Below are 13,513 nucleotides of genomic sequence, written 5' to 3' on the forward strand. Positions count from 1 at the left end.
TTAACTTTGATCTACAGAAATGCATTAAAACTCATCTATCCATAGAGTGTATTTTAGATTATTTTTCTGTGCCTAAGTGTACACTAGTAGTCACAAATCTATGTATCAAATCTATCATTGTATTGCTGGTTTTTCTCTGTGTCACTTTGAGTGGGAGAAAAAATGAACTCACCTAGCCCCAGCGCATGTTCCAGTGTGAAATACTTACACTTGCTGCCAGCTGATCCTCACCTAGGGCATGAAGAGTATCAGTCAGAGTCCTCTAGATTAGAGCACCACACTTCTCTTCTTTGAGCACCTCATTAATGAGGCTCACTGTTACTTATTTGGTTCATCCACTAAAGACCAGGGCGGAAATCCACACATCTGCTCCAGAATTTCATATACTTCTTCTGGCCCTGTGGCAGGCAAGAGAGAGACTCCCAGGAGCCAACTACTTGCCACCCATCAGCACCACCACCCTTCTCCTTTCTAGGCTTCAGCCCTAAATTTGTTTGTTTGTTTGCTTGCTTGCTTCCTTCCTTCCTTTTTCCCTTTTTTCCCTTTCTTTCTTGTCTTTTTTCCCCCTGGTTCATGAGCAGTAGTTCAAAGGGAGCATCCCCAGCCTAATGGCCATGACTGGCAGAGTGCATCCACCTGTCCCTACTTCCTACAGACCCCCTCTTTTTTTCTTTCCTTTGGTGGTTTACAGGTTGGTTGGCAGTGTGTACTGGGCATACATAGCCCTAGGAAAATTGCTCAGAAAAGTGGACATATGGGGTAGACACAGGAAAATAAGAAGCAAGGAAATTCATAAAGTTAATTTTTGTTTTATTTTGAGGAAATGTGTTTAAGATACCATCACATAATAATAAAAGAGAAAACTTAGCCCATAAATAACTTAAAGAGGAAATTAATGATGTTTTAAAGTTACAAATAGAGTGGTTTGTGAGCCAGTATTGAGTAGACACAAATATAAACAATCTGCTCAAATGGTTTTCTATACTTAGACCAGAAATTATTAGCTTCTTGCTTTTGCTCCTTATCTCCTTCCAGCCCTTTAGTTGACATATATCATCAGTTCTGTCCCCTCATACAACATTATAATTATTAGTATATATATTTTGGGATATTTAAGAGAGATGATGGCTGAAGCTAATGTTAAATCCCAAAACTGAGGATAGATTTAAGTAAGATAATCACTAATATATTGTGTTTTGAAAAGCTTTCTAATCTTTCTGATTGTACTGTATTTTAAAATATTAAAAAAATAAATAAATAAATAAATAAAATAAAATAAAATATAAATAGTAAAAAAATAAAATAAAATAAAATATAAATAGTGATACCTTGTGTGGGGGGGCAAGTAGCCGTTTTCATCAACAGACTTAATCCATGTAACTGCTGTATAGGGCATTTTGTTGAATATTGAGTGTTACATTTTGATGATAAAAATTTACTTGAATTTTTATGAAACATAGAATAAATACTGTTTCCACAGTGAAATTCCTGGAGGTTCATTTGTGGAAAGCTTACTTAGATTAGATGGGTAATGTTTTTCCTTACACTCTCATGAGTGAAACCGTGAGAATCCAAGTTTGCAGAGAAATAGTGAGAAGGAATGTGCATCAGTATCATCTGCGTAGGGTTTTGGTGTTGAGGTTTTTGCTTCTCCGTTGTCCTCTTCTACCTCTTGTGATGCCCTGGCCCCCTTCCTCACCCTTAGAACTCGAAGGCCATCCTCAGGCCAGCTCAGTGTGCCCCTATCCCAGCCAGCAAAGTGTTCTTTCTTGGACCTTCCAGTACTCGGGAGTATGCACCAGTTACACGATATCTTTACCGATTTTACCTATTGCGGTTTTTCCCATGTACAGATGTGTCTCCCCTCTTACGTTGTGTTCATCTCGAGAGCATCATTCCTCCTTGTGCTTCTCGAGCACCGATCCTGACTCATACCAGCAAGCAGTCTTTGAATGAATGGATAAATGGACGAATGAATGGGGAGTCCCGCACAGAAACGCATGCAATCCATATCTTGCTGCTTCTCCCTTCTGACCTGTGCTTATGTGATCACTGGAAGAATGGCTTATTTGATGAGACCTTTGCCATAACGTCTCCATTAAGAGTATGAGTGTGTAACCCTGTGTACAAATATCCCAGCTCTGGCATTTGCTAAACTGCTTAACTCCCCTGGGCTGGAGATGCTAATGACTGTCCCCACTGAACAGAAAAGGCAAGTAAGCCATGAGAGGTAACTTCTTAAGGTCCCACAACTAACCAAGTGGTAGAGCTTGGACATGGATTACGTAAATGCAGCTTCTCTCCCCAGTTGCCTCTCCTAGTCTGTTTCGATGATTAAATCAAGTCCAAAAATTGCTTAGTGTGAAGTAAATGCTATATGAATAACCAAATACAGATTATATTTTATTATCAGCCCCAAACTGTGCCCACGGTACAGGACCTTGGGACTTGGCTACATTACTCCCACCGGCAGGAAGCTCAGGCATTAGCTTTCAGAATTGTCCCCTCCTATGCGACCTCTGGAATATCATGTGTGATTGGTGCAGCCTACCTCGATTGATACAGTGTTTCTTCATCCTCCTTACACATGACTCTGAAAAAAATTAATTTCTCTGCACTCTTGGATCAGAGGTGTGACCAGAAGAAGTGATTGTAGGGAGCCCGAGCATCTGGATTACACGGAGGGAAGGCTGGGCAGTGTGATAGGTATGTGGCGGTGATACAGTGATGGGTCTTGGGTGGTGTTTTCTTAGCCCACCTTCCTCTTTGTCCTTGCTCTTGATGAACCTGTTATTCTGACATCTTTCTTAAGTCTTTGACCTTCCACTGTCTGGCCCTTCCGTCTGATTTTTCCAATCTACAGAAAGTAAAAGGCCACTACAGAAAGTAAAGGAGGGTGAAGGTGACTTTTAGAAGCCTGGGAAATGGAAGGAAGGGGGAAGTAGCATAGAACTGGATGGAACTCTAAGAAAGACTTTTAAATGCTGACTTAGTCTTTTTAGGCAGCATTTTTTTTCTTTTGCTAAGCAGTTATTAAGCACCTTGTGCTTAAACGACCAAACCATCTCCCCTCAGCATCTTTGTTATAGTCCCTTTGTCTAGTTCTCTAGAACTTAAACCTCTATCATTCTGTTCTTTGTGTATTTAAATATTATTTTGATTTTACTAATGATGACGAATGGGAACACACTGATTCCCTTGCTAAATAACCTTTCATTTTCTTATTGGAAGGAATTCAGGAAGCAGGAGCCAGTAATTGGCCTCCTTCGTTAGGGTCAATAATGTTCCCTGCAGGATTTTTTTGTTTCTTTTTTTTGTTTCTTTTTTTTTTTTTAGTATATTTTAAGACCTCGGGTGATAGCAGCTAGAATTAGCCGAGGGAGGGAGCATCAGGAGCGGCAGGATGTGAGAGAGGAAACCACCGAGGGGAGGTGTGCTCAGGAAGGCGAGCTGCAGGGGAGAGCGGGCTGGGAGGGCGGAGCAGCCGCAGCTGCCGCAGGGGTGGAGGGAACGGGAGACTCCACGGGGAGGCGCGAACATCCTCCCTTTGGGGAGCGTTGCTTATGGAGGCCTTGTGCGGGGGCCCGGACCAGCGGGTCAGACGTAGCCCAGCGGATTTGGAAACATTCAACTTAGTGGTGGGGCACTGCCTCTTCCCAGGGCCGTCTGTCATGGGTGAGCTATTGCAGCACAGACTTCACATTGGCCAACCCCAAACAGAGACTGGGAGGAGCCCCTTACAACACCTGTAGTTTCCCCGTGGTGCAAGATCACTCCTGAAACTGAAGGCTGGCTGCAGAAACCCCGGGGCCAGCCGGCTGTAGTTCATGGTGCTGCCGAAACACAACGCCTGCTTAAAGAGCCTGGGCCCAAGGAGGTAGGCTTGTTTGCTTTTGAAACGTGAACCTTTACATATACTTCACTTTTAAACAAGGTCAGAAAAAATTGAGCCCTTTCATTAACAGTGACATGTGCATATTAATCAAAACAATGTGTTAATAACTGTTGTCAAATTTCTGATTGAAGTTCAAGTTCTTTAATTGTTGGTAAATTGATCTGGCACTTTATCATCAGCTCCATTCTCTCCCCCCCTTTCTTGTTTTTAGTTGCTGATATGTGTTCAAGATGAGTGGGATGGGAGAAAATACCTCTGACCCATCCAGGGCAGAGACAAGAAAGCGCAAGGAATGTCCTGACCAGCTTGGACCCAGGTTAGATTCTTGCCAAGAAGCAGAATCAGTGCTGCCTGTGAAAGCCACATATGCATGCTTCTTTAATATTTTAGCATTGACTTGACACCTAATCGAATACTGTTTGTTTTTTCTCCTTTAGCAGTTAAACCTTTGAATATGTATCATTTAGCTTACATTTTGGTTATGCTAATCAGTTGCAGGGTTTGTTATTCTTTTATAAGAAGACGAAAGCTATATGCTCCTTCTGATGTCTCCTGTGTACTTGACTATTAAAGCAGGTTTATTATATAACTTTGAGTCTTCCATATTTTTTCTGTTAGATTCACAGGATGTCGTAAAGACAAGAAGATCCCATAGTAGAATTTGCTGTTAATTTTACACTGAGTTTTATTTTTATTTATTAACATTTTTTGAGTTGGTGACAAAAGATTGTGCCCTTCAGTGAATAAAACAAGTAATTTAAAGCAAGTTCCGTGTCATATATTATGGATGGAAGTGTTAGTTGTTTTCATCTCCATGCAGGATAGTTTAGCAGTATCTAGTAAAATTATAAATGCATATCCTCTTTGAACTAGCAGTCCACTTCTAGGAATTTTCCAGCAGTATACTTTCACACATGTAAAATGGTAGACACTTGAGTTTACTTACTACAGCATTATTTAATAATTGCAGAAGATTAAGAAAAACCCAAATGTTTGTAGGGAACTATCTAAACAGCTATGATACCTCCATAACCTGGAATACAATACAGCTATGGAAAAGGAATGAAGACACTTAATGGATTGATATAAAAAGAATCTCTTAAGAATATTGTTACAGAGAAAAGTTTTTTTTTTTTTTAAGATTTTATTTATTTATTCATGAGAGACAGAGAGAGAGAGAGAGGCAGAGACACAGGCAGAGGGAGAAGCAGGCTCCATTCCATGCAGGTAGCCTGATGTGGGACTCCATCCCAGGTGTCCAGGATCACACCTTGGGCTGAAGGTGGCGCTAAACCGCTGAGCCACCCAGGCTGCCCCAGAGAAAAGTTTTGAAGCATGTTTATGGAGTACCACCCTTTGTATAAATCATTTGTTTTAGGATAATTAAGAAATACTTTAGAGTTGTTAATCCATTTTGGGGGATGAGAGCTAGGCTAATAGGGGACAAAGAGAGGAGAGACTTCATTCTTTTGATTACTTATATAAATGATTTTAAAAGTTAAGTAAAAACAGCAGCTTCTATTAAATGGCCTGCAAAAAGATCAGATGAAGAATAACAAGGAAGACGACTAGGAAAAGTCATTAAGACAGGAAGAGAAGGAGAAAGAGCAAAAAATATTTTATATTCCCTTTTCCCCTTTTAGCTGCCAAGCAGAACAAGTCTAGGAAATCACTACTGTGCGCATTCCGGACTCCAACCCTCCACTCCAGTATGTGGCCTCCAGATTCCCCAGTACCTCCTGGCTATCAACACCTTCTGTCTGTCAAACTGCCTGTAATGCTCAGGAGCCCACTGGAGGAGGCAGATGGATAAAGGGGAGACTGTTCAGTGTAGAGGCTGTTGTTCTCTTACCTGGTGCTGCGCTGGTATCATGTGGCAGTGGAGAATCTCTGAACCCCTCTTGCAAGCGGGCGCTCTTGGGGCTTTGTAACACGGCTCCCCTTTCTCACCTCTTTGTCCTGTGTTTAGTCATCTTTTGGCTGGGGGAGTGCTAGAGAGGGGTTGGGGGTGGGGGATAGAGTTCCCACAATGGGAACTTGGCTCTTCTGTGCCTTCTAGTCACTCCTTGCCTTTCCCTGTACTTAGTGAGGTAGAATCTAGGAATCAAAATGAGACTAGAAAAACTGCATTCTAGTCCCTGCTCTACCAGTAACTCCCTGGGTGATCTTGAACACACGGTGTAACCACTGTGAAATGTAGAAATTGTGTTCTATCTTAGCTTTATTAATTTATGAAAATAAAGCTAACACTTAGAGGCAAATAGATGGAAATCTATTATAAACTACAAATTTTTGTCAATTGGTATTATGTACAAATTGTACAACATGAAAAATGCAGAAAACTACATAAACAACCTACTTTTCTTACTTAATGTATTGCTTGAATGTCAGTTAGTGAGCCCTCTATTAAAAGAAAAAAGCTATATGCTGTTATCAAAGGGAACTTGATATTTTGTCAAATTGAAATGAGAAGATCTTGCCAATTTTTTTCCCTTCCATTAACTTTTTAAAAACTTTAGCTGAACTTGGACCATTTGTGTATAGTTTACACGTCATTCAGCTTGGACAGTTAACAAATACCCTAGGTCAGTTTCGCTTTTGTTTCTGGCTGGATTGTGGTTTTTTTGCATTATCTAAAAGATAATGTTTGACTTGGTTACCAACATCCTAAAGAAGTCTATGAAGTTATGGAGATTTATTTTTATCTTTTTATGCTTTGCCAGGAATCCCTGCAATTTATTTATTCCTATTATAACTAGGTTAAGTTCCCTTTCTTCTTCTAATCTTAAGTACATTAAAAATTTTTTAGCATAATCTCCCATACCTTTCTAAAACCTTCCTCTATGTATTCAACAATAAATTTGATGCCTACTTCTGCCAAGTGTTGTATTAAGCACAGTGATGAGCGAATGGTCCTGATCCCTGTCATTGTGAAGCTTACTGTCAGTGGGAGACATGACACACATTGAACAAATGATCAGACAAGTAAATCTATAGCTACGTACTGGAGTGAGTTTGATTTAAAAAAAAAAGTGCAACATTTTTTTTTTCCCAAAGTACTTTCATGTTTATGTAAGTAACTTTTGTTTGCTGTCTCTGTATTAGAACTTGTTTAATATGCTTACATTTTTGTAATAGCTTTTTTTCAAATTCCATAATAAAAAAACATGTATCTTCTTTTTAGTCCCAAGAGAAGCACTGAGAAACGTAATCGTGAACAGGAAAATAAATATATTGAAGAACTTGCAGAGCTGATTTTTGCAAATTTTAATGATATAGACAACTTTAACTTCAAACCTGACAAATGTGCAATCTTAAAAGAAACTGTGAAGCAAATTCGTCAGATCAAAGAACAAGGTAAGAGGACTGAATATTTTGGAGAGTTTAGCTGGTTTCTGTTTTTCATGTGTGAGAAGTCCCTTTAATCCATTTCTTATGCTTAAATTATTGATGAGGCAATGATGTCACAGTGCAAGATGAATGCAAGTATCACTTGCAGTGGTTTATAAATAGGCTTTATATAAAATTCAGCAATTCCCTAAAGACAGAGGAGACTGAGGTGAGGCAGGGTGATGTAACTTTTCATCTAGTAAAACTCAATTAGGTGCCCACTGATTCTCCTCCCCTACCTTGGAATTTTCATTGCTTGCACAGCAAGTGACTGTCATAATTTGCAAGTGAGGAGGCAACTAAAGATGGAAACCAGAAGTAAGGAAGTGAGCCACCTCCTGTTTCAGCTAGTCAGCATATTTGATTAAGTCTCAGCCTCAACTGGCCACGCCGCTAGATTAGAATTTCATATCCTGAATGACAAGAGATTTGAAAGGCTCAAGCCTCTAGTCAGAATTCTTTTGTGAAGTTGAAACACAGAACATGACAGCTTTCTTCCTGGGGTTTTCTGAGATCATTTTCTGCCTCTCTTCTTTGAAGGAAAAAAAAATTAAGAAAATAATATTTTAAAAAACACATTGGACTTTGTGGTGCCAAAAAAAAAAAAATCAGTATTAGGCAAGTATGAACAGTGTCTGGGTGCTCACAGCCAATATATGCTCCTGAAGTATTCATACGCTACTTTCCTTCAGGGTTAGGGAGATTATTATCGCTTGTAATCTGTTTTTGAATGCATCCCCTCAGTACATTTATTTATCTACCTTTTATGTGATACTCAAACGAGGCAGATTTTAGAAAAATAATGTCTTCACCTGTGTAGGTATATGACCTGAAACTTCCCATCTGTCATAAAATCCTAGCTACTCATTTGCATATTATCATCATAGCCTCTTTCATCTTCCTATGTTTACTAGTAAGCTAAGTTTTATATCAAACAGTTTTACAAATGCAGTGCTATCTTCTAAGAACTTAAAAATATACGCATGACATACACAATACAGTTTCTAATACCAGCCTACTCTGAAAATCAGTCTTTTTTTTTTTTTTTTTTTTTTACGATTTTATTTATTTATTCATAAGACACAGGCAGAGGGAGAAGCAGGCTCCATGCAAGGAGCCCGATGTGGGACTCGATCCTGGGACTCCAGGATCACGCCCTAGGCCGAAGGCAGGTGCCAAACCGCTGAGCCACCCAGGGATCCCTGAAAATCAGTCTTTATTTCCCAATTTCTCCACCAAAATTCCTCTCATTCAGCACTCAGCGTTCAGTGAGTTTCTACTTGCAGTGCCTACCTCAGTCTCCCTTCATCTATTCTTCCCTCTTCTCCCTTTGAGATCTGCTGCTTATAAAAACTCCATTTAATCTCAATTTTGTATCTTTCCAGTTTTTCATATCAGCAAATGGATAGAATAATATTCCTAGGGCTCTTAGGAGAAATAATTGGGTAAAATTTCATTGTGCTTTGAAGTTGCTGTATCTCTAATTGCTGATATTGCAGTGGAGAAATCAAGCTGCTTGTTTCAGGGTTGCTGAAAATTTTGAACGATACAGTTTTGTGAACGTTGCGTCTTAGGCAGGACTTTCGCACTTTAAAACAGTTATATATATTTTTTACTATCAAGGTCTTGCACAAGGGTTTAAAGTTTTGCAAAACCTTGGTAATTCCCCCTTCAAACTATAAAACACGTTAAGATGTGTCACGCTGGGACTGTGCCATACTTTTACTGAAAGTTTAATCATAAGGCTGCATACCACAACCACCCAAGAAGCAGCAGCAATAAACACCCTGTCATGTCTTATTCTTATAATAATGTTTCTATTAATTTGAAAAGTAATATGTTTTGAAAAGGGAAGCAGAAGTTAAAAACCAAATGAAAAACACAGATGCTCTTTGATGTTCTAATCTAATTTGAAAGATATTTTTTGTTTAATAAATTGTTTAAAAAAAAAAGGCAGCAGGACTTCAGGATCAAATCAGACAGAAGCTAGGTATAAATCCTGGATTTTCCACTTACAAACTCTTTTGAACCAGGGCAAATTATTTTCTCTCTCTGAAACTCGTTTCCTTATACAGAATTTAGCAATCACTATATTGAGGTTGTTTGGTTGTTGAAGATATTATGAGCTGTGTAAATGCCCCCAGCAACTACCTGTCACAATGACTGGTTAGGTATTCAATAAATATCTTTTTTGGGACGCCTGGACGGCTCAGTGGTTGAAAGCTGCCTTTGGCTCAGGTCATGATGCTGGGGTCCTGGGATCGAGTCCTGCATCAGGCTCCCCAAAGGGAGCCTGCTTTTCCCTCTGCCTGTCTCTGCCTCTCTCAGTGTGTCTCTCATGAAAAAATAAAATCTTTAAAAAATAAAAACATGGGCAGCCTGGGTGGCTCAGCGGTTTAGCACCACCTTCAGTCCAGGGCGTGATCCTGGAGACCCAGGATCGAGTCCCACACCAGGTTCCCTGCATGGAGCCTGCTTCTCCCTCTGCCTATGTCTCTGCCTCTCTCTCTCTCCCTCTCTCTCTCTGTCTCTCATGAATAAACAAATATCTTTTAAAAATAAATAAAAAATAAAAACATAAATATCTCATTAAACAGAAAGTCACCTTTTCTTCACATGTGCTGGGGTCTTCATTGAGCTCTTCCTTCAGATGGAAAATGGGAAATAAAAACGGTGGGGAAGTGGGTGATGAATGTCCTTTCCTATAGGGTGATTTGAAGACAGTAAAATTTTCTGATGCCAGAGAACTCTGTATAGCCTTTGCAAACCACACCCTTGCCAGCTCTGTTTGGGCCATCTTGATTGTCTCCGTGGTTGAGAGCCAGCTGTGGTTTAAGAGCGACACATAAGTCAGGCCCAAGCCCTTCTCTCTCATTCTTCATGCCTAACAGATCCCCCTTTTGGTTTTATAAATAAAGTCCATCCATCATCTTTATGACGTTTCCAAACTTCATTTGTATTTCAGTCGCAGGTCTCAGACTGAATGAAATCATAATTGTGCTAGAGAAGCGAAACTGGATTGCTTGAGGTGCCGCACTCTAGAATCCACACGGGGAAAGCCGGGCTTATAATCAGGGTATCCTCCAGTGTCAGGCTCAGGTACATGAGCCAGGCATGCTGGACTTTTTCTCTCAAGTCTTGTCTCTCCTCACCTGTTCCTCAAGTTCCCATTCACTTTGCAAATAGAAGAAAGGATATTTTTAAATGGCCTAAAGGATGGGATTTGGAGGGAGAATTAGCAGCTACGTAAATAAGCAGGCATCCTCCTGCGGATAGCACCTTACAGGCACACGTTGGCCGGGCGCTGGCCCCCCGGGGGCATGCACACTGCGGCGGACCTTGCAGAAGCAGAACAGAGAGATAGGAGTGTGTACTTAAACCGGACACTAGCTCAGGTCATGAACCCAGGGTCCTGGGATCGAGTCCCACATCAGGCTCCCTGCCCAGCCAAGAGCCTGCTTCTCCCTCTGTCTGCCACTTCCCCTGTTTGTGCACGCTCTCTCTTTCTCTCTGTCAAATAAATGGATAAAATCTTTAAAAAATTCTTTGTAAAATAAAACTGTAGTGTAAAGTAACAAACATTTAGGGGAGTACCAAAAAACACATTTCTACTTCCCTGTTTACAGTAACATCTCCTGTGTTAACCCCAATTTAGGCATAATTTTTTTTTCTTAAAATACTAATTTTATATGATTTTATTATTTAGAAAATATTTGTTGCTTCATTTAAAACTACTTTAGTGAAACATATTTGAATACAGGATGTATTTATCAGTTAATAGAGAATTGGTTTCAACCTTTCATTATTGTTTTTCTACAAGTAGTTTTGATGAGTGAATAACAAGAATGAAAAGGTGCACATTTCAAAAATCTATATTGGTACAAGTTAGATTTGGGGGGACTTTTCATGTTGAAACAGGCTGTCTGAAAGACTGTCCTGGTTTCTCATTGTGATTAATGATACAGGTTTTTAAAAAAATATTTTATTTAAAAAATTCAATTTGCCAATATATAGTACAACACCCAGTGCTCCTCTCATCAAGTGCCCTCCTTAGTGCCTGTCACCCAGTACAGTTTTAATTTTCATGCCATTTTGAGAACGTTGGAATTCCAGGTTGCTTTTATACTTACGAATTTTCTCTAATACTGAAAATAACTTAAAAAATAAGTATTTTAAGAGAAGATGAGGACCAGTGGTATGCTAGAGTCAACTCATATCAACCAGTGAAACCAGTTTTTCAGTTTCAAGAATTTTTGAGCCAATTGATGAATACAGCCATAATTAAAAATTATATAGACTTTAAATGATATTTAAAAAGGCAAGGAAGACTAAAATTTATCATTTTCTAATCTATTGCGTTTTGCCATTATCTATGCACTAGAGGCTCTTTGTGCCTTGTATCTATCTCCATGATAGATATACTATGTATGGTGGCTACTCTGCATGTCTTCCTAAGTCTACATTCAGGTTATATTTGAAATCAGCCTTGGTGACAGTATTGACACCCTGCAAATCTGGTAAACTCTATAAATCAAAGCTTGATTTTTTTTTTTTGTCTTGTTAGCTGTCATTTTAGACTTAAAAAGTAAGGGAGATTTTTTGGGGGGGGGGATGAGAAAATGTTAATAATTACCATCTGACATTTTTTAAACCATCTGACATTTTAACATTAAGTAGCTGTTAATGCATACACAAAAGAGAATATTCAGTTTAGCAAAAAAAAGTCACTCACAGATTGACAATTATATTTCTACATACAGCATCTTCATACATTTTCATTATTTCACTTTTGTCTTACTCATTAACTTAAGTGAAAACTTCAACCAATATTCACATTGGAACTATTTTTCATCCATTATAACCAGAAGTTGGTTGCAATACAAGGATTTGGCAAAAATAGAAGTATTATGTAAGAATCAGTTGGCTATATGGAATGGACAATAAAGAATGTTGTATTATCATTTATAGATTATATACTGCACATCCTTTATACTAGTTAAATTTGTAGTAAACCTCATGATGCTTACTACTTTTCCCCCAAAGAGCTGGGTTTTTAAGCATTTCTCAGTACACCACTTGCAACCATGGAAGTGGGCAGGTTGTATTATAAATGTAGGTGAGAAAAAAAAAATGTAGGTGAGTCAGTATTCATAAACTAACAGGATTATTTAAGGATTCAAGAAAACAGTAATGGAACCTGGTTCTAGCCCACAAAAGTTAATGTGGTGAGCCTATTAAAATTTAGTTTTTCTTTCTTATTCTTTTTTTACCCATGTTAAATGCATGAAGTTCTTGTGATGGAAATTATCATTCAGAGCTGAAGCCTGAGGTGCACCTGGTTGGCTCAGTGGTTAAGCATCTGCCTTTGGCTCAAGTCATGATTCTGGGGTCTTGGGATCAAGTTCCTCATCAGGCTCCCCAAAGGGAGCCTGCTTCTCCCTCTGCCTTTCTCTGTGTGTTTCTCATGAATAAATAAATAAAATCTTAAAAAAAAAAAAAAAAAGCTGAAGCCTGAGCTTCAGCTAATAGCTGTCATGAAGCAAAGTAAGCAAAAGGGCTCTGATACCGTCTTTCAGAAGTAGGATATCTATAAATCAGGCTTTTGGGGTGATGCTTCTAGTTTGGTTATATAGTATGTGATATAATCTTAGGGTGATGGCAGGGTCCTCCAGCTTACTGGAAAGGGTAGGTTAGGGAACTCAACAGCTCTTGGACATGCCCTTGGAGATACTCACATAGTGAAGACAGTGTTTTGGATTACAGGTGAATATTTATGATAGTACAGACTTGATTATTTGGAGAATGAATGGGAGACTGATAATGACATATGATTTAACTTTTTTAAACAATGGTCCCTTATTCATTACATATACTTTGAATTTCAGTTGTCAACTTCTTTAGTATTGTTATCTTCTAGAAGTGCTGGTGATAATTAAATGGCCAAAGTCAGCCAGCCAGATGTAAAAGCAGGCCCTCAGAGTAGACCACAGTAGATTTGTGAAAGCCCCAAACCCAGTTGGCAGGATATGTTAAAATAATCAGCGTGATAAATTCATTAAGATCATGAGCTTTATTAAAATCAAATGATTTCCAGTCTCTCTCCTCTCCAATTGTATGATCACATGTAAGTAGATCTGTACAAAGAAGATAATAATAAAATAATAATACCCACTATCTAAAGTTGTGATATGTTTGATATATATAACAGATTTAATCTAGTACTTGGTA

General features: G+C 38.9%; 1 protein-coding gene across 18 annotated transcripts in view; it reads left to right on the plus strand.

The window, feature by feature from the left end:
- The window catches only part of NCOA2 (nuclear receptor coactivator 2), a 296,781-nt gene that overhangs the window by 179,844 nt on the left and 103,424 nt on the right, over nt 1-13,513 (plus strand). For 14 of the 18 annotated variants that reach the window (XM_072734542.1, XM_072734551.1, XM_072734540.1 and 11 more), the window contains 2 exons: nt 4,107-4,211; nt 7,080-7,252. In XM_072734542.1, the coding sequence (XP_072590643.1) occupies nt 4,126-4,211; nt 7,080-7,252 (259 nt within the window). In that variant the 5' untranslated portion in view covers nt 4,107-4,125. Of the gene's footprint in view, nt 1-2,443; nt 2,707-3,660; nt 3,878-4,106; nt 4,212-7,079; nt 7,253-13,513 lie in introns of those variants that run through there. The other 4 variants (XM_026012367.2, XM_072734553.1, XM_072734543.1 and 1 more) reach the window with 4 other exon arrangements.

The sequence above is a fragment of the Vulpes vulpes genome, chromosome 13 (assembly GCF_048418805.1).
Source record: "Vulpes vulpes isolate BD-2025 chromosome 13, VulVul3, whole genome shotgun sequence".
In the NCBI taxonomy this organism is placed as follows: Eukaryota; Metazoa; Chordata; class Mammalia; order Carnivora; family Canidae; genus Vulpes; species Vulpes vulpes.